At 39.9% G+C, this 21,824-nt stretch overlaps 1 protein-coding gene across 2 annotated transcripts; it reads left to right on the forward strand.

Annotated features, from left to right (window-relative positions):
• Positions 1–4,270: 4,270 nt before the first annotated feature.
• LOC115679928 (vacuolar sorting protein 18) lies at positions 4,271–21,387 on the forward strand. Of its 2 annotated transcripts, XM_030603648.2 has the most exons (23): positions 4,271–4,551; positions 5,460–5,672; positions 5,772–5,911; positions 6,966–7,061; positions 7,657–7,724; positions 8,663–8,764; positions 9,106–9,250; positions 10,645–10,788; positions 10,873–10,992; positions 11,120–11,176; positions 11,662–11,721; positions 11,890–11,997; positions 12,673–12,815; positions 13,208–13,286; positions 14,011–14,073; positions 14,224–14,354; positions 16,421–16,526; positions 17,342–17,530; positions 18,316–18,543; positions 18,883–19,038; positions 20,052–20,213; positions 20,756–20,872; positions 21,036–21,387. In XM_030603648.2, exons 1-23 carry the CDS (start codon positions 4,389–4,391, stop codon positions 21,204–21,206), a joined length of 2,961 nt encoding a protein of 986 aa, XP_030459508.1. In that variant the 5' UTR covers positions 4,271–4,388; the 3' UTR covers positions 21,207–21,387. The 2 variants fall into 2 exon arrangements, with proteins under 2 accessions (XP_030459508.1, XP_056171008.1); XM_056315033.1 differs by lacking the exon at positions 17,342–17,530.
• The last annotated feature ends 437 nt before the right edge of the window (positions 21,388–21,824 follow it).

Below are 21,824 nucleotides of genomic sequence, written 5' to 3' on the forward strand. Positions count from 1 at the left end.
CGTCCACATAAGCAATAGCCTGTCAAATTAGTTGAAAGGACTGAATTGGCACTATATCAAAATGTTTAGGACTAAATTGGCATAAAAATATATAACTAAATTGGTACTAATACAATAGGTTTAAGAGTTTTTTGACTTTTTTCCTGAGTTTGAATAGTGAATAGAAATAGATTATCTGAAGCATTAATTTAGCCATTCAAAAGATTGGTTAAAAGCGATATTTGAAGAACATGAACCTAAAAAAGCGAAATTTATATACCCTAAAAGGAAACAAAATTAAATTGGCGAAGAAGCTAATAAAAATTCAACATCTTCTTTTCCAATTCTTTTACGATACATCCTTATGCAAACTCTGAATTTAAATTTTCAAGCCGCAATTTATACTTTCAATCGATAATGTAGTTTGTTCGGTATTTCTTACCATTAATAATTACAATCCTAAATAATACATACATAAAAATACATTTAAAAGTGAATTTTCAAGATATGCCCGTGCAAAGCGCGGGCCACGTAACTAGTCGATGCTACGAAGCTGGGGCAGACTGGGTTTAGAATCCTTAACACGGGAAAAGCGGTATCATTGTCTAAAACAAGAACTTTTTTTTATATGCTTTGAGAGCATCACTTTCACCACATCGGAGTGGTCGAATGCATTAAGATTCTCGTGCATCAAATACATGGTTTTCGATTTGAGTTGTCGAGATGGACTAGGAGCAATCCTCCTAAGCGTGTGATAATTGCTCAGCATAAGAATATTTGCCATGAAAATAATCACTGCATCCGGGTGATTTTTTCCTTTAGCATTCAACGGGAATGATTAGGCTTTGGGGTTCAGCTTTTGCGAATGCCACGGCACCAACTAACGTGGCGTGCATTTATTCACTTTGAGCCAATTAAAAATTGACATCTATATATTGATGTGGAATTAGATAAAATTTTTTTTTAAATCTCTATCCATCCCTCTCTTCCTCCTCCATCTGTAGTTGCAGCCACCATGAGCCCACAACGGCGGAGTTAACGGGCGCCTCCCTCCATTGTCACTACCAGCACAATCTCCATGGACCTCGCCTTCAAGGCTCGCACCCATGGACAAGCTCCAAATCCGGAAGTTTGTATAGTCTTAGTGCTCGCCTCTGTCAAAAGTCTTTGCTAGATCTGGAAGTTCTCTGTAGGATGTTGTTCTTGCTCGTTTATGGCTGGTGTCTCCAAATCTGACTTGGATGCCGTCACGCTCCAAATCTGTCGTGGCCAAGGCTTTAAGATCTGGACACGGCCATGGCTCCAGGGTCTGTTGCAGCCATGGGTCCAGGGTCTGTTGCAGCCATGGCTCCGAGGTCTGTCGTTGCCATGGCTTCTCGGTTCCAAATCTAGACGTGACCATGGCTCCGACTTGTCACGGCCGCGCTGTACGGAAGGGAACTCGCTGGTGGAGTCAGAGACGGTATTCACCGGACGGAACTTGAAGGGGAGGACGATGGAAAGGGACACTAGGGAGTGAGACTCCATGATCGTTCGAGACGAAGGAAGGGTACATGCTGTGGCAACTATGGTAGGGAAGTGGGTGTTGAAGATGGAGGTGACTGCGCCCTCAATGGTGGATGGTTGAGACGGTGGACATGGCCGAGTTGGGCGGTGGCCGGAGAGACGGCGGTTGTGATCGAGACGAAGAGAGAGAAAATCCGTATATTTAAAGACACATGTTAATTTTTAATTGCACCAACTCACATTAATATATGCCAATTAGCTGGTGAAGTGGCACTAACAAACCACTAAATATTTTCTCAGTTGAGATCTTTAACAATATTAAACACCTCAAATTCATAAAAGTATCGAAAATTTAACTTCCTTTAGAAATTAAAACGCGGGGAAGTTTTCACAATTTTCAAGAACTTGGGTTTCGTTTGTTTCGCGAAAAATATGTTGTTTCTGGAAAATATTTTCTAGGAAAATGATAACATTTTTCAGTGTTTAGCTGAAACCTGAAAATAAAATAAAAAATATTTTTCGCTATTTGGTAAGGGAAATCATTTGATTTTCTTCCGTACACACCTTTCAATTATTTTTTATTTGTCTTTTTTTAAATAAAATTTGAAATTTTACTTGGATTTCTCCTATATATTTAATGAGCCGTTTAGTGAATCTCTAATCGCCTCTTAACATGCATACTATTCTAGGATGATTTTGTAATTGCTCTGGACCCTTAGATCTCTCTGTCAATGAATACTTCATGTCTCAAACTTCAACTTTCTTTCTTTCATGATTTGAGCGAATCAATTGCCAACACGTGTCATGGACTTCACTTAAAATCTGCCTACTGAAAACTCATAATCGATGAGCCCTTCAGACACTCCACTGACATGCTTTTTAGGCCAATCGCATTTTTATGACCTTTATGATCGATAAGCTGGTGAGGCAACTATCAATCGAGGCGTACAGGTTAATTGCAATGTCATGGCCGAAATTGGATTGTTAGCTTCTTTATGCAAGATATCTATTGTATCATAAATTGGAACTTGCGCTCGCAAAGTGTATACACATTTATATAAGGGTTAATACCACAAAAATCCTCAAATTAATACATTTATGGCAAATTTATCATAAATTTATTTTTTGACCACAAAAAATAGTAATCGATGTACTTGTAACATATTTATCAAAAATTAATTTTTTGATCATCAAAAATATCAAACTGGTACAATAATTTTGGAGAATTTTTCGTGGTATTAACCCTTTATATAAAAAAGGGAAAAAACCACCAAAAACCCCAGCTTTGCCATATCATGACACATTTACGAACTTTTTTGTGACCCAAAACCGAACTTTGCTTTTTGTGACACATTTACCAATGTATTTAGTCCATGGGCATTTTCGTCTTTTCTGCTTTTTCTTTTTTTTTCTTTTTTTTTCCTTCCGTGAGGGGGCCTCGCCGCGTCGCCCTCGCAGGCATCGAGCGAGGGCGGCCCTCGCCCGGATCCGGCGAGGGCGGCCTCGCCGGCGTCGGGCGAGGTTCGCCTCGCTGGGCGAGCGAGGCGGCCTCGCCCAGGCTCGGGCGAGGTCGACCTCGCCGGCGTCGGGCGAGGGTCGACCTCGCTGAGTCGGGCGAGGCCGCCCTCGCTTGCCCGGCGAGGGCGACCCTCGTCGGCCGCCCTCGCTGGGCGGCGAGGGCGCCTCGCTTGGGCGGCGAGGGCGCCTCGCCCCGTCTGGCGAGGTCGACCCTCGCCGGCGTCGGGCGAGGTCGACCTCGCCGAGTCGGGCGAGGGCCGCCCTCGCTTGCCCGGGCGGCGACCCTCGCCGGCCGCCCTCGCCGGGCGAGCGAGGGCCGCCTCGCCGGGCGAGCGAGGGCGCCTCGCCCGGGCGAGCGAGGGCCGCCTCGCCCGTCTGGCGAGGTCGACCCTCGCCGGCGTCGGGCGAGGGTCGACCTCGCTGAGTCGAGCGAGGCCGCCCTCGCCCGATCTGGCGAGGTCGACCCTCGCCGGCGTCGGGCGAGGGTCGACCTCGCTGAGTCGAGCGAGGGGCGCCTGGCTCGCCCGGGGCGGCGACCTCGCCGGCGTCGGCGAGGTCCGCCCTGCCCGTCTGGCGAGGTCGACCCTCGCCGGCGTCGAGCGAGGGCGGCGGCGTCGAGCGAGGGCGGCCCTCGCAGATCCGTGCGGGAGGCCCTCGCCCGGGCTCGAGCGAGGTCGACCCTCGCCGACGCCGGCGAGGGTCGACCTCGCTGAGTCGGGCGAGGCGGCCCTCGGTCGCCCGGGCGAGGCGAACCTCGCCGGACAGCCGGCGAGGTCGCCCTCGCCCGGACTCGGGCGAGGTCGACCCTCGCCGGCGTCGGGCGAGGGTCGACCTCGCCTGAGTCGGGCGAGGCCGCCCTCGCTCGCCAGGCGAGGCGAACCTCGCCCGACGCCGGCGAGGCCGCCCTCGCTCGCCGGCGAGGGCCCCCTCGCCGGATCCGCGAGGCCGACGCCGGCGAGGCCCCCTCGCAGGAAAGGAAAAAAAAAAAAAAAAAAAAGAAAAAGCGAGAAAAGACGAAAATGCCCATGGACTAAATACATTGGGGTAAATGTGTCACAAAAAGCAAAGTTCGGGGTTTTTGGTGTCACAAAAAAAAGTTCGGGGTAAATGTGTCACAGATGGTAAAGTTGGGGGTTTTTGGTAGTTTTTTCCCTATAAAAAAAAAAGTTACATGAATTTTTTCATAAAAACTGTACAATATTATTCATTTTAAATTCTAATAACTATAAAATGGACTAATAAATGATGGTATTAAATTATGGAACTCGCGTTTGATGTTGCGAAAGGTTTATTAGAAATCAGGAGTTTGATGGCAAAGCGTCGCGATTCATTGAGACCATCTTGAGCTGCTGGGATTTGGGATTGGGAGCGGCGAGAGGTTGAAGATGGATCAAGCGAGGCAGGTCTTCTCGGTCGATCTGCTCGAGCGATTCGCGGCCAAGGGGCGCGGCCTCATCACCTGCATGGCCGCCGGCAACGACGTGATCGTCTTGGGGACGAGCAAAGGATGGGTCATCCGGCACGACTTCGGCGTCGGAGATTCGCACGGTGAGGAGTTCCCGGTCGATTCCTCCCTCCCTTCCTTCTGGGCATTCTGAAATCCCGGTTCTGTGAGCTCGAGTCTTGCTCGCATTCTGTCTTTTTGGTTGTTGGGTCGAGCTGATTCACGGGTGCGTTTGGCTTGCAAGGTGAATTCGTTCGAGTGTCGATAGTTTTAAAGAGATTGGGAAACTCGTGTTCTCATGTATCGTAGCTGGAGGAGCTAGGGATGAGGAGGTTCATGATTGCCGTTGCAGAAAAAAAAAAAATCGAATTTTGCGCGGTTCGTGATCTCGAAATAGTTTTAGTGGGTATGGAAGGAGTAGAGAGCTATATTATGATAGAACTAAGTAAATATAAATGGCATTCTACGAGCAATGAAATCCCGGTTTTGTGAGCTAAAGTTTCGCTTGCATTCTCTTGTTTTATTGTTCGGTCGAGCTGATTCACGAGTACGTTTAGCTTGAAAGGTGAATTTGTTTGAGTGTCGATAGTTTAAAGAGATTGGGAAGCTCGTGTTCTCATGTTTCGTAGCTCGAGAGCTAGAGATGAGGAGGTTCATGATTGCCATTGCATAAAAAAATCAAATTTTGCGTGGTTCGTGATCTCGAAATAGTATTAGTGGGTATGGAAGGAGTAGAGTTAAGTAATATAAAATGCATTCTACGAGCAATGAAAGATCTTTCGGTCAGAATTGACCTGGGTTTGAGTAGTTTATATGGTTTGTTTTGCTAGTGTACCGAGTCTTCATTCCTTTTGAAGCCATTGTGCTACACGGCAATTGAACGGATATGTATTACGAGTTGAGTCCTTTACGGCGATGAAGCAGGTCTAATGTCTTATAGGATTTTTATCAACGAGTGTTGTCAAATTTGTATGATTATAGCATAGCTAATGGAATGCACTTGAACGTCCAGAATTTGATCTCACGGTGGGTCGTCCTGGGGAGCAATCTATCCACAGGGTTTTTGTCGATCCTGGGGGAAGCCACTGTATCGCCAGTGTAACTGGCAGTGGTGGTTCCGACACCTTTTATGTCCATGCAAAGTGGAGCAAGCCCCGTATCCTAAGCAAATTAAAAGGTCTTGTAGTGAATGCGGTTGCATGGAATAGACAGCAGATAACAGAAGGTAAATGTTTGTCTCCTAGATGGATACGTCCAGTCTTTAGATCAAGATAGTGGCACTGTGATCCAACTTTTCTCGTTTGATTTGCTGTTGCGAAAGCAGCTTCTACCAAGGAAGTTATCCTGGGAATGGACAACGGCCAACTTCATGAGATTGCTGTGGATGAAAAGGACAAAAGGGAGAAATATATCAAATCCCTGTTCGAACTGTCGGAACTTCCAGAAGCATTTACTGGCTTGCAGGTATCTTTTTGTATGCCTCAATGGAACTTGTTTCACTCACCTTTCACCGTTTGTTGCGGTAGTAGGGGTCCTCTGCTGATCATAGGGATGTTTGTGCCTTTCCTTTCTGATCTCCATCTCACTTCGAGGGATTGCACCATAATATTTTGTCTAATTTGATCCTAAATAGAGAAAACAGCAGTTATACAAGATCAGCTGTTGGTTTGGCAGACATTTGAAGGTTTGCTTGATATTTTCATTGTCTTCATTGATGGTGACACCAAGAAAAAACTGATGCTAATTAGTGGGAACCCTCAATCTAATTATTTTAAGCATAAGAAACCTTAACACGGTTTAGTGCAGAAGGAAAGCCATGCTACTAATTCTTATATAAGCAATTTGCAGTTAAAATGTCACAAGAAAAGCTAATACTGTAGAGTTATTGTTAAGCCCCCCATAGCTGACTCCATGTAATGGGAGAAGGTTTGAGTGTTATTGTAAGAAAGAATCCTGAGGTAGCGCCTGTAGCCAGTTCATGGATGTTGCTGCTGAGGCTGCAATGGCATAAGCAAGGTTTTTTTGACAAATAAGAGGGACCCATATGGTGAGCAATGGCATACTCGATGAGGAATACCAAGCAGTTTTGCCAGCCCATGTTCAATGCAATAGTCTTCAATGCAAAAGAGAGGTTCCCTTCAAAGATCCAGAATGGATAGATCTTTGGGTGGCTAGGCTTTAAGTTGAAGAGGTACAGAAGAACATGGTCACATCTTCAATCATGATACTTATCCACAACTGAGAGTCACAACTAGATTGTGTAAAGGAAGAAAGGATGGAAATATTTGGGTAGCACGAACATCTATAATCTAACACAAGTTTTAAAAAATATATGAAATCCCCAACTGTTTCTAGTATCAGAAGTCAGGTGCTGGAAGCAGTTAAAATTCAAGTCAGGGAAAATAATGTTGACTGATCGCTTTTTCTATTTGTGCTAAAGTCTGCTTCGTAGATGATACTTGCCTTTGACTTTGATGACTGACACATTATTGGGATCTTTTTTGTCTGTTTTCTACAGATGGAAACAGCTAGCGTAAGCACCGGAACTAGATATTATCTGATGGCTGTTACTCCAACACGACTCTATTCTTTCACTGGAATTGGATCACTGGAAGTAAGTGTAGAATAACAAAAAAGTTCACTGAGTTTAGTGCAATTAACAAGTGCAAACATCCGCTCTCTTGCTCTAAACATTGACTGAGTAGTTGTTTAACAATTACTTGATCGAATGAAGTTCCTACATGAACATTGTAATAATGGGACATAAAATCAATATTAAGCAATGCTGCTGGTTCCAGATTTGTCGATGGAAATTGAGAGTCCTTGAACTGTTTCGCATTAACAGTTAGACATTGATGACGTTGCTATATTTTGCTTAATGAAAAATTGAATTTGTTTTCTGCTTATATTTAAATGATTAGCCAGATGTTTTCTCCACACACATGTTATTACTATAAAAGTGCCTTTTTGTTAGAGAGTGTTTATGTCCACATTAAAGCTTCTGATGAAATCTTTTTGGGTGGTGACACTATAACTTTCTTTATATATAATCATACTACTGAATAATCATTTTATGTTTTCTGCTTATCCTTTCTGCTTTAATGCATCTTCTCCTTGTCCTTGGCTTATATCGGAATATCATCTGAGCAGATACTCTTTTAGGTTTTCTTATCAGCATCTGATTAATCTTTTTCATGTGCACACTTTAGGCTGTTTTTGCCAAATATGTAGATCGTGCTGTGCATTTCATGGAGCTTCCTGGCGAAATACCTAACAGGCAAGTGGGTTTTTCTTCCCCCTCCCCCCCGAGCCTTTCCTCCTTTTCATGTTAGTTTTGCTACTTCAGTTTGCTCTATTTTAATATTTCACATGAATTACAAATCTCAACAAAAGGCCTATATCATGCCACAAGCCTGCAAAGTCAGAAGCATAAATATCCATTCCTTGGTCAAGGATTGATTAGCATTCCTTTTCTGCACTTGGACACGCTTCAAGCTTGCTCAGCCATAGTCCGACATGACCATCTCTTGCAACATAAAATGATAACTTCAGCACCAGTCATTTTCTGAATGTCACAGACACATTTTGTGGTGTAGTTGACCAAGTACACGTATATATGATAAGCCTTCAGTTCAAGATTTTTTCAACTATGCAGACCTGCCAAACTTTTTTTCCAATATGAAGTTTTTGGCTCAAGCAGATCTAGTGTCTGGCTCCAAACACTGGGCCTTGGACCAATCCCTGATCTCCAGCCCTAACAATTGGGCCAAAAGGCCCCCATGGTGAAATGTTGAAAGAATTTCTTAATGGGTAACGGCACACCATAATAGATCGATAGAAGATTCTATATGACCCTAGAAGGAAGTGAATGTCTAATTAGAAGCTAGAGTGGACAAGAAAAAGATAAATGACCAACGATTAGTTGCGGAGTCAAAGCTATACAGGTGGTGCTGCAAGTAGCAACAACTATGGCATGGATGACATGGTGGTGAGAGGATTGATACGATATAATGGTGTTGAACGGAATGAAAATTAATCCCCTTAAGCTCAATCTAAAAACAGGGTTGGATGTAAACATAATTAGTGTGACAATATCAAAGCCAGATCTGTAGATTCTTAGTTGGTGAATCAGCTGACATTCATTCCTAGAGAGAATTTTTATGAGCAATAGCCTTTCTGAAATGGTATTTCTCTTGTATTTTTGCTTACTTTCAGTGAACTGCATTTCTTCATCAAGCAAAGAAGAGCTGTACATTTTGCCTGGCTTTCTGGAGCTGGTATTTACCATGGTGGCTTAAATTTTGGTGCAACACACAGGTAAAGATGATGGCCTTCCAGTGATTTAGTGGTAGATTGAGAGGCTGCCACTGAATTCATAGCTTCAGGCATCTTTTCTTTTGTAATTGATTTCGTGAGGATTCGCAACTCCCTTGCCTCCTGTTAGTGAAGTTTCTTATACTAACTAAAGCAGAAATAAAAAAGTGAGGCTACCAAAGTTTCTTTTGGTTGCCTCATTCATTTGTTCATCGGTACTTAAAAGACTTTTTTCCTTGGGGGAGCCATCCTCAATTTTGGTAGCTCATGTGTTTGATATTGCACTATATTTTGGGTTGTAACATAACACCATGCCAACCAAAACTGTCGCAATCTCTGTGTAGTTTTCCTGATGGAGATGAGAACTTCGTGGAGAATAAGGCACTTTTGGACTATTCGAGACTCTGTGAAGGTTCTGAGGCACTTAAACCAAGTTCTTTTGCAGTGTCCGAGTTTCATTTTTTGCTTCTTATCGCCAACAAAGTTAAGGTGCGTTTTTATTGGTACTTTCTTTTTGTCCTTTTACTATTTTTTCCCTTATGTTAGAACAATTGGCCCTGCATTTCAATTTTCTGAAAAGGGCCAGTACTTGTTACACATGAATGATATCTTTTCTAGGAGCTGCCTTTCCAAGTTGTTCCATCACTCTGCAGAGTGATGGCTATTAATTGCAGACTAGGAAGAGTTTTGACCAACAAGAAATCGATTACTGGCTGGACAGATAGTTTTATTAGGCCCCTAAAAGACTGCTTTTATGATGGGGAAGTCTCATTCTGTAGGGAAAAGAGACTTCTTTAGCATTAATTAGAGGCAGAAAAAAACTTTATAAAAGCACCTGGTCAGGGTGTTCTAGGATATTCGTGGATGGAATGAAAAGATTGATTCTGAATCTGGCTGGTGTGCGCTTTTTCTGAAATTTGGATTCTTGAAAATCTTAGGATTATTCCTTTGAACGAGGATTAGATCTTATATGATAAATATCTCCAAATGTGAGCATAGCTCACCTATGAAAAGAAATGATATGCATAAATATATAGTGGTGAATGCTCATATAAGAATATTAGGTGAGACAAGTTTGTTGAATACATGTTCATCTCTTGTGTGATTAGTCACTTCACTATTCACATTCAAGAAAGGATAATATATTGCATATTGCTTGTTGTGATGATTAATTGGATGGAAGAGAGATTCAGTCATCCTTTATCTGAAGATGAGACACCTAAATGACTTGTTCTATTGTCAATTACTCGAAAGAATGGTCGATCAATGCCGATGGTATGACTATTAGTAGAGAGTGAGGGGGCGACATGGAGAAGGTTTAGATAGTTCCTTGCAATTGCCGAATTGGAAAATTATAGGTGACGCTGTAAGCTTAATAGTGCTTCATGGATATTGGCATTGCCCAATCCGAGAGATGAGATTTTTGTTATAGGGGCATGCACTAAGAGTCACATATAGCATGATCAGTCATGAATATCTCTAAAACGAAATACATCAAAGATGGCCGACGTAATAATTTGTGATGTTCACAATTTTCATCTCTACCGTGCAACTGCTTTTTTCCTTAGAGAGAACATATTCTCTCACCTAAAAGTGTTTGGACTTTCATATCGTTCCTTTCATAAGAGTAATCAGTCAGTCAATTGTCTTTCTCTTCTCAGAATATCTGCTCCTTTAAAGTTCTTCACGATTTCCTGGTGGTTATGACTTAGGAAGTCCAAACATGTCTGTGCTTGCACTACAAGCTCATAAACATGGATCGCACAATCAGTCCAAATCTCGCCATCCTGTTATTTTGCTTGTCAATGTCTATAGCGGTCTCCGTTCGATTCCATCGTGTTCTAGTCTTTAGAACTGTTTCTCGGGATTTTTTCTTGTTGTAGGTTGTAAACAGAATCAGTGAGCAGATAATTGAGGAACTTCAATTTGATCAGACGTCTGAGTCACTTTCAAGAGGTATAATTGGATTATGCAGTGATGCCACTGCTGGGTTGTTTTATGCCTATGACCAGAATTCCATTTTCCAGGTTTGGTCTTTATGACAAGCTCATCTCTTTTGTATCTCGTATCTGTGCTCTACTCTTCCATTTAGTTTCCGGGTATGAATACAGGTGTCAGTTAATGATGAAGGGCGAGATATGTGGAAGGTGTATCTGGACATCAAGGATTATGCTGCGGCTTTAGCAAATTGTCGTGACCAGCTTCAACGTGACCAAGTTTATCTAGTTCAGGTCACACCTCATTGTCTTTGATGTGATATATGTGATTGTTACATCCAAATATGAGGATGTGGTGTTAGCTGCTCTTCCTTTTACAATAAATTTGGATAGTGTATGATCTCATGGGTCTGTGGTGCAGGCTGAAGCAGCATTTGCCTCCAGGGAGTTTCTTAGAGCAGCATCCTTCTTTGCAAAAGTAAGTATTCCGATTCATGAAAATACTTGTAGTTGGAAATACTTTATTTAATAAGGTTTTACTTGGTTGATATCAAAATCCACTTGGAATAATTCTGAACCATTCGTGATGCATGAAATTGTCTGATAGATATCATGAAGACTTTTCCTATGTAGCTATAGTCTAAACTCCCAGCCATACTTTTAGCAGTTGAAGTGAATGTTTTCAATACGTAGCGCATGCTGGACACAAAATTCTGGAAGTTGTCTTCTTACAAGCATAGAAAAATGGTACTCCATGGGAATTTAAACCAGTATATGGGAATCTCCAAGGTCATTGTGGCATCTGTCATATACCTTTGGGTCATTTTTGTCTGGTTTAGTCTGGAAAAAACCCTGTTCAATGGACTAGTTGAGAACATTATGATGGAATACACTTGCATATTCCTAAGAGTTTCTTTTGGCCATAATTGATAATCATAATACTGACAGGCAAATATTTTGCAGATAAACTACGTATTATCATTCGAGGAGATCACACTGAAATTTATTGGCGTAGGAGAACAGGTAATTGCTGGTGTCTAAACTGTGTATTTATATTTTGTCTCAAAGTCATGGTATGTTAGAAAGTTGGAGTTTTTCTGGATAAAGAAATTATTTTTTTCTTGTTTGGTTTTCATTTTTTACTATGTTTCTTTCATCCTGCATCAGACATTCTATCTTCCTCTTTTGCAGGATGCTCTGAGAACTTTTTTGTTGAGGAAGCTTGATAATCTTACAAAGGATGACAAGTGCCAAATCACTATGATTTCAACTTGGGCTACCGAACTGTACTTGGACAAGGTTTTGCTTCTTTGCTTCAATTTTGTGATTTCATCTCTTTCGGCTGTGCTTAGCCATGCAGAATGTTTCACTAGTCCATTGTGGAAAAGAATTATTCTGATATATTATTCTTCAATAGTAGCTGTACCTTTTGAGCATCCATCCTTTTGTGCTTTGATTAAAATTTAAGTGATTGATTTTATCAGTAGTCTGTAATGATGGCCTAACCTATTGAAAAGAAGCGTAAAAATACATTGACGACTTTATTAGTCAAGAATGCCATACACTTGTACTACTTGGCAGCATAAATTAAACAAAAGCTTCTCTAGAACTTCACTTTCTGCTGTCTCATGTGAAGTTTGATCAACAGCACAATGTTGGGAAACGATAATTAGAAGTCTCCTCTTATTTGACCAAAGATCAATTTCATTGGATGTCTTCATCTAATCCATATTGCCAATTTACTACCAATAAAATGGACAGAGTAGCAGTAATATTGCCATTATACTGCTCCAGACTTGCTGCTGCGTAAATCTTCTTTTGACATCTGTATTTTAATTCCCACATTCAAATTCATACTTCATGAATACTCCTTTCCTAATTGATGTCGTGGCATTAGCACTATACATTTCTTTATTTTTGATATTGAAATACCAGATATCTAATTGTTGGAAATTTCATATGATTATTTGCCAGATAAACCGGTTGCTCTTAGAAGATGATACTGCCTTGGAAAACCATAATTCGGAATGCTACACAATTATCAAAGAATTCCGTGCTTTTCTAAGTGACTGCAAGGATGTATTGGATGAGGCAACAACGATGAAACTTCTGGAAAGGTTAGCCATCTGGTGGTGGAGAATATCTGCTAGGGATATCCCTCATGCATCTAATTGGCCTCTTTCCTGTTGATTTCAATTTATCTTTTTTCTGCTTTTGATGTGCTCAGAACTTCCATTTGAAGACATAGGCTGTCCTCCTTAAAACAAAAGATGATCATCTCTTTTCTAGCACTGTGTTTTTACCTGCCTATGTACCATATGTTTAATTGGTTTATTTCTTTCTTAATTATAATTTGTGTTTCAGCCTTTGATGTGCTTAGAATTACCGTTTTGATATAAATACGCTGTCCTCTTTCTGCTCAAAGATGATGATAATTTCTTTTGTAGCACTGTCTTTACCTGCCTCTTATATTCTTACGGTTACTTATTTTTTCTTTTTCCTTCTTCAGTTATGGTAGGGTTGAAGAGCTTGTGTATTTTGCCAGTCTGAAGGAGCAGTATGAGATTGTAGTTCATCATTACATACAGGTGAATTGCACTTTCTGCATATTCTTGAGACTGGCATTCAGTTTTATCATCAATGCATATAGTTATTCATGGGAATAACTTTGCTTTTTTTAAATTTTAATTGACTGTCCATTACCATAGCAATAGCTTTCAATGCTTAATTTTAACCTCCTCAAGTGTCAGATGCAAATGTACTCTGATTACATAAACTATTACGTAACAATAGGGCAATTCTGACATACAAAGGAAGTTTTCTGAAGGAACTAATGTAAGCTTAGCTTTCTTTAGATGAAAATTCAGATGTTGTTCCCCCAGCGCAACTAAATGGTTTCGTCGTTTTAGGATTCTGTGGGTCCCAACCAAGTACTTAATCTTTGTCATTGCGTATGAGAACATAGTAAACTGGAGTTGTGTTTGGTGGAGAATGAATGAGTTTATTATGTTAAGGCAATCTTGATTGAGAAAAAATTAATTCTCTATGGAAGGCAGGAGACGTTACTTGTGATGAAACTATAGAGAGCCGTATTACAGTCTTTATTGATGCTTGGTCCATTTTACTCTCTCGGAATGTACAAATGACAGTCATTTTATTTGTGGACAGAATGTAAGATGCGATCTTTGCAGGATAGGTAGCAAACTATGGACCTCTGATGAATCATGATGCACTGTTCAACCTTACTCTCATAGTCCCATTCATTTTCATATCTGCGTGGTAATCGTTCTTTTTTTTTAATTTTTATATAAGCAAGGAGAAGCAAAGAAAGCATTGGAAGTGCTCCAGAAACCTGCTGTTCCAATTGACCTTCTGGTAAAAATCAAACTATTGCTTGTAAACACCTGACGGTGCTGTCAAATTTCTTTTTCCTTATTCTCTGATGGTAGTGACCTACTAAATTTTTATGGAGACAAAGTCAGTGGATTCATGAAATTAATATGTCGTTTGTTGCTCTATTTGCAGTATAAGTTTGCTCCGGACCTCATCATGCTTGATGCCTATGAAACTGTGGAGTCATGGATGACAAGAAAAGACCTAAATCCGAGGAAGCTCATCCCTGCAATGATGCGTTACTCAAATGAACCTCATGCAAAGTAAAGCGTAATTCTTTTTTACCCTTTCCCAGCATATATTTTTGGCTTAATTAATGATAGTAAAATTCACTGTTGAGTATAATATGTGTAAATCAATAGAAGTCTAATTACTTACTCCACAGCAAACTAGGGGAAGCAGAAACGAGATATAATCACTTATGGTACTTTTTTAGTGGCACATTGAGTTCTGTACTTTGTCCTGGTCATTGGATACACTCTTGTAATTTTGAAGACCATATAACTTTTTTTTTAAACTGTTGAAGCATATTTAGTACTTTAGGAATTAATTACAGGTGATTATTAAGTAAGGTAATTAGGGTTTTGTGAGTTTCTATCTATGCTCTATAAATTGATAGCTTGTATGTACTTTTTATTATGTCCATTGAGCAAAGATGAGTTGTTTGATGTTCCTCTCTTCCCCTTTTTTGTCGATCCTCTAATCTTAAACTTATGATCTTAGAGCCCAGTCTTTTCTTCACATCCCGTTTTATATATCGTTTTGCATGTGGTTCCTGTATGTCTTATTCCCCATTCGTCGATCCCTTGTGTCATTCTTCGTCTAGTTTGCATGTAAGAGGGATAATCATATGCATAATACCAATTCAAATTGAATGAATTTCAATACTAGGTTATGCATGATTAGGGATCACTATTCTCCTATCTTATCCATCAAATAATAGTTGATTACTTTAAGAGTATGTTTAAATTTTCTAGTTGCAATATTTAGCTACAAAATAAAACTATGAGTTATTCAATAGTATAATGAATAAAAATTTCGCAAATTAAGGCTCCGTTCGTTTGACGGAAAATGTGACATTTCTGGAAAATGTTTTCCGGGAAGTCATTTTCCTGGAAAATGGCATAATTTTCCGGTGTTCGGCTGAAATCTGAAAAAGTCTCGGAAAATATTTTCCATTGTTCGGTATGGAATAGATTTTCCTCTTGGCAATACTTTTAATATTTTTTAAAAATATTTTTAATTTTCGTTTTCTTTTTCTTTTTCTTTTTCTTTTTCTTCTTTTTCCTTCTTCTTCTTCTCCGGCAGGTTGCCAGCCACGACCGCGGCCGGCGACCGGCCATAGGCAAGCTCGAGCCTCGCCACAGGCCAGCAAGGCCTAGCTCGCCCGAGGCCGATCCGGCAAGCTGGGCGAGGCTCGAGCCTCGCCACAGGCCGGTGAGGCTCGAGCTTGCCTATGGCCAGTTGCTGGCTGCCGCCGTGGCCGGCGACCGGCCGGAGAAGAAGATAGAAAAGAGAAAGAAGAAGAAAAAAGAAAAAAGATAATGAATGAAGCAAGAAGGTGGGGGAAAATGTTTTCCTCTTTTGAAAAGGGGAAAACATTTTCCTTACTTTTGTTCATGTTTTCACTCATTGAGGGAAAATGTTTTCCGCGGGTAGTTTATTTTCCGCCCCCGAACACCGGAAAACCCGGAAAATGTTTTCCTAGAAAACATTTTCCGCGAAACGAACGGAGCCTAAGAGTTGTCCCCGAAGGGCCAATCAAGTTCCTAATTTAAGTATCCTTTTTAATTATTTTTTTCCAATCACATTAAGATATTTTCCTAGTTTAACCAACTTACCTGTTGTGCGAATAAGATATGGACCCACTATGTTACTTACTATTTGGCCCCTACTTTGCTAATCTGCAAACTTCATGTATCTACATGGTTTGTCAAGGCCTTATATGCATGTAGTCTTCATCCGTCTAATGCCATAAAGTTTTTAATCAGATTTTCTAACACCATCAAACTTCACTTTCATATTGGATTCTCTTCTATTATTAGCTTTTCTCTACATGCCTTTTCTTTTTTCTAACATTAATGCCTTTATAAAAAATGGACAATCTGACATTAAATGGAGTTCTCTGCGAAGCCTTGTGTCACTTCTTGAGCAGCTATGAGATTATAATATGATTTATGAACTTCTACCTTTTTAGCGATTATGTGCTTCTTCCGTTTACAAGGGGGAAGTATGAGACAATCATATGATTTGCAAGTTCTTATCTTTATTTTTTATTATTCCTGGCCATTAAGCTCTTTTGTTACTCCTATTGCATGTTAACGTGTAGGAATGAAACTCATGAAGTCATAAAATATTTGGAGTTCTGTGTCCATCGTCTGCATAATGAGGATCCAGGCGCGCACAACTTACTTCTTTCGTTGTATGCTAAGCAGGTGACACTTTTTCTGTTTTCAGTTTAAGCTGCTTCATAATGCTCCTCTTCACTGTGTTCCTGTCAATATCTCTTTCGTGGTGACAACTGTGTTGTGTTGCTGGAATCAGAATGACATCTTTTTCCCGTGTCATTGTGTTTGTTCCATTTTAGTCAGTTAAATAGGTACTAGGTAGTGATCAGTTGTAAACAATCAAATCAGTCTTTTCTTGTAATTGTAGCTTTTAAGTAAAATGAATTCCTAAGCATATAATAAATCACTCCTGTTTCCATTCCGATATTATTGATGAATAAACAAGACCACCTGGTATCATGGTCTTTGTAATGACCTTGGACTTTTGCTTGGATGGATGCTGTCCACTTTATGATGCCCAAGATCAACGATAGAGAATATTTAGGTTGCAATCCACATTTACAAGGTGCGGTGCCCCATATATGAACAAGCAGGAGACTTTACAGCAATTGACCTGATTATGGGCCTATAGGATGAGCGTTTGGTTTAACTAAGTAGTTGCCTACCTTCCATCCATTTTTTTTTTGTAACTACCTTCTGCATTGGTAATGTTTCTGCTTCTCAAGGCATCTTATGACATGCATATCTCCTTTCTACGGTTTAATCACAAATTAATTTTTGAATCAATGGACTAAGTACATAATGTAGCTTCCAAGTCTTATAAGTAACTACTAACTAGTAAAGATGAATGATTTGCCGTTTGAAGTTGCAAGGAGAGTTTTAACTCAGAGTAGTGCCATGATATGTTTAAATGCATGGGAGAATTAAGTATGACTATTGGTTTGCTTTATCATGATGATTAGGAAGATGATAGTGCCCTTCTGCGCTTCCTACAATGCAAATTCGGAAAAGGACGAGAAAATGGTCCAGAATTCTTTTACGATCCCAAGTATGCCTTGCGCCTTTGCCTCAAAGAAAAGCGAATGCGCGCCTGCGTTCATATATACAGTATGATGTCTATGCATGAAGAAGCAGTTGCTCTTGCTCTGCAGGTATTTTTTGGTTCCTAGTCATCATCTGACTTCAATTATGCTTTTCCCCTGAGGGCTTTTATCACTGGTTTGTAGCATCTTTTCTTTTCTCACATTATCTGTTAGTTTTTTTCTTCTTTGTCGAAGACTTTATGAGCCTTACACTCTTTTGAGCTGTGCTGATTTCATGCAATCCTTATTTTCCTGGCAGAAGGTTATCTGTCATCATTTTCCCTGAATTATCTCATCTTTTGTAATATATACGAATAAGTTGCTCCCGGAAATTTCTGTGAGGAAATATATCTTATGCTGGTTTTATTACCTTGATTATGGTTGTCTTTCTGTGGTTTTCAGTTGGTTGAGACTGAAAGGACCCTGTGGAGGAAATCTTCATTAAGTTGGCAGATAGCCTCTTGACTGCTATTCCCATCAATGCTACTCTTAGCATGTATCACAGAATTCCAAGAAGTTTTATGGTCTTTCATTTCCATGAACACTTAGTCAGTTACCGTAATATTTTGGGCCTTGTTTAATAGCTCTTGGGACTATGGCAGGAACTCTCTTAATCTTCTCCTCATCATACCTTGTCATCACAAGCTCTTGCGATACTCTTCTATTTTACTGTCATCCCCAGTTTGCCAGTACGATCACATTTACTTGATTGTATAATATGTGCAATGATTGCACTAGTCTGCGCTGTTTTAGCAGACTGTTTGCCTTGTAAACCTTTTGGTGGCTGATTTTATTGCTTCAGCACTTTAAGGACTTTCACTTCGATCGGTTAAGAATCTCCTTTGGTGAATCAGGTTGATCCTGAGCTTGCTATGGCTGAAGCTGACAAAGTTGAAGATGATGAAGATTTGAGAAAGAAGCTTTGGCTTATGGTTGCCAAGCATGTTGTTGAGCAGGAAAAAGGAGCGAAGAGGGAAAACATTCGGAGAGCAATAGCATTTCTCAAAGAAACTGACGGTCTTTTAAAGATAGAGGATATATTGCCATTTTTTCCAGACTTTGCCCTTATTGATGACTTCAAGGTAGATATATGTTATCACAAACCCTTTTTCTGCTTCTTACTCTAACATTCTGCTGAAAGAATGTGGTCTGTTGCATTTGTAGCTGGTACTTTATTCCCCCCGAAAAAGTAAACCAAAATGCTATTGAACCTACACTGTGAAGTGGTAGGTGTATGTCTAATGGCTCGTATGCGGCTCCCTTGTTACTCACATATTAATCTTTCATCATGATCGAGACTTTTTATCATATGCTTAGACTGGCTTATCAATGCATACCTATTCTAGAGTAACCACGTATGTGCCTTCACTTGTCTAATTTGCTTTTGGTCATCTGTAAGTTTTATTCTTATAAATGTATAGGAGGCAATATGTTCATCACTGGAGGATTACAACAAACAAATTGAACAGCTGAAAGAGGAGATGAATGATGCAACGCATGGTGCAGACAATATCAGAAATGATATAAGCGCACTTGCTCAAAGATATGCTGTCATTGAACGTGACGAGGAATGTGGGGTATGTAACTTATGATGCTTTTGATAAGTTTACATCTTCATTGACTTCATTTGAGGACACATTTGATTTTTGTATACTCACTAGCCAGCGGGAAAGTTAATTGAAAGGAATTGATTGGATGAGATGAACTCCTTCAAGATTGGAGTTTGACTTTTGGTTTGACAACTATTAGAGACAGAGTAAAAGGAAATCAATGGGCCGACGATTAGAAGTACGCGAGAAATAGTCAAAAGTTACTAACAGATTCTTGTGGAAAGAGTAAATTTTTCAAAATTACTAGTTATTTTCAACAAGAAGAAAATCTGATAAAAGCATCAATCGTGATAAGTATCTGGAGTATATACTCAACTTTTCACTTCAACCGGAGAGAATTTATGTAGAAGAGAAGGAAAGGAAGATTGCCTACCATTGATGAGACACAAGGGAATGTGATGGGTCAACGCTGAAAGAAAAACTTTCAATCAAATGGTTATTTATATAAATGATCGTGTGATGAGGATTCAATACTTGCCACAAACAATAAACAATTGCAAATTTAGATGAAAGTTTTTGGATTGGAAATTAGCTGCAGGTAAAATGACAATGATCTTATCTCTTATAATAAAAACCAAGTATATGGCAATACTTGTAGTCTAGAATTAGTTGAACTAAAACTTTTGTTGAACAATAAGTAAACTCAACCTTAAGAGAGTACACAGAGAAGCAACTACGGTGCTTATGATGTTAGAGTGGTGTGGCACAAGAGTGTATAATAAGCAGCAAGAAATCACTGGTTTGTCTTGTTGCCATTTGTCTCAGGTGTCTCAGGTTGTTATCAGCTCTCACATTTGTTTTATTGAGCTAGTTAGCTCCTTTTACTTTGCGCTGTGAAGGTTCTATGTTGCATCAGTTTTTCCATTAACTTGGTTGATTATCTCTCTGTCATTTCATTGCTGCTCCTATCAGAGTTTTAAAGTTACCTTTGCCTGTCTTCATGAACTTGCTGATTATGATAAATCAATACAACTTATCAGGTTTGCCGACGTAAAATTCTGACTGTGAGCGGGGAGTATCGAATGACTAGGGGTTATACATCAACTGGACCAATGGCTCCTTTTTATGTTTTTCCATGTGGACATGCTTTCCATGCGGAATGTTTGATAGCTCATGTCACACGTTGTACTAATGAAGCCCAAGTAAGTTGAAGTTCTGCTTATTTTAACATTATATGCTAAATGAGTGCTCTTTCCAGTTATCTATCATTAACTTGACAAAGGTATCTAATATATGTAATGTAAAGCTCATAGGATTGGATGTTCAAAGAGCAGTTGAAGTTGAAATAACCCTGTAGTCTTATATCTCGAGTTAACTTAAGTGGAAGTAGAGATGTTCTTTTTGCAGTAATTAAAGATGTTATCTGTATGTTCCGAACTTGGATATTGGCGAATATTAATGGATAGGAGTTATTTCTTCCTCCTGTATAAAAAAAAATCGATTTTTAGAAATGGACCGTGGCTTTCTTAATTAACTTCATCTGCTGTGATCAAGATAGCATAAAGGCATAGTGAAGTTGGAAGTTATGACCTTATAGATATCTTTCCTTAGAATTCTATGTTTTAGTTTCTCTCCGATGGTTAGCCTCTTATATTTTCAGAACCTCTTCAAGAATTTGGGTTGAGGCTTGTATTTTATGGAGCTTCTCCAATAATTTTGTCATTTTCAAACTATTATTTTCCAGGCAGAGTACATATTAGACCTGCAGAAGCAACTTACCCTATTGGGTAGTGAAACGCGGAGAGATCAAACTAATGGCATCAACGAAGAATCCATCACGAGCGTGACCCCAGCAGAGAAGGTTAGCTTTCGACTCATCATGATGTTCATTTGATAAGCTCTAAAGGATTTTGGATTGAGAATTTATGATTATTTCCTATTGTCCTTGATAATTTCGTGTCTTCCGACAATTTTACAGTAACAAGTTGATTTGATCATTCTGTGTTTTGTTTTTAAATCTATAGCTGCGGTCACAGTTGGATGATGCCATTGCCAGTGAATGCCCTTTCTGTGGTGACTTGATGATCCGCGAGATTTCTTTGCCTTTTATACTTCCAGAAGAAGCACAACAGGTCACTTCGTGGGAGATAAAGCCCAGTCTTGCAAATCAAAGGAGCCTCTCTTTGCCTGTGTGAGATTACTCGGTGATTCCCAAGAATCTATTGTGCATCTGTATGTATGTATCCTTGGTGCAGAGCTGGAAGATTTTGTGCAACTGTTGGCGTTTGACACAGATCTTGATTTTTTTTTTATACCTTTTTTAATATGTTTCACCTGACTCGTCTATTCAATGAAATAATTTTTGTAAGTCGTCGAGCTTCTCAGTTTCTTTTCAATTTGTTCTTTACGGGTCAAGTGAGAGGGAATTGAGGATACAAAAAAGCAACAAGATGAAGAGAATATTGGGAATTCTACAATCCACCGAGGATGACATCTTGATTGGATCACTTTCATTATTTTTGACAGTATTGTGTAGGTAGCACAGCTGCGGAACCCGCCTCTGCTTTTATATTGTGAAGAACATGTTCTTTTTTTACCCTTGCAAAGGATTCTCTCTTGAAATATAATTTCTCGTTGTCCTAACACAAGTTCCTTATTGAAATGAATGCGATACGCAAGGTCTTTTGATTAGGTTCTGGCAGAGACCATTTTGCTACAAACGATTTCGCAAGTATCAGCACAAGTTGTCCATCATGATGTACGACTCACATTATTGTTAGCCAAAAACACGAACTCATTCTAGTGTCATCGTT

This window comes from Syzygium oleosum, unplaced genomic scaffold, assembly GCF_021117445.2.
Source record: "Syzygium oleosum isolate NSW1041296 unplaced genomic scaffold, Sole_v2.1 Sole_v2.10, whole genome shotgun sequence".
Lineage (NCBI taxonomy): Eukaryota > Viridiplantae > Streptophyta > Magnoliopsida > Myrtales > Myrtaceae > Syzygium > Syzygium oleosum.

Bases quoted from the DNA above. Each gene is read 5' to 3' on its own strand.
- LOC115679928 (XM_030603648.2), top strand. From the start codon at position 4,389: ATGGATCAAGCGAGGCAGGTCTTCTCGGTCGATCTGCTCGAGCGATTC. The intron at 13,287-14,010 runs GTGAATTGCACT...TTTTTATATAAG, and splicing joins TAGTTCATCATTACATACAG to CAAGGAGAAGCAAAGAAAGC. The intron at 20,873-21,035 runs GTTAGCTTTCGA...TTAAATCTATAG, and splicing joins GCGTGACCCCAGCAGAGAAG to CTGCGGTCACAGTTGGATGA.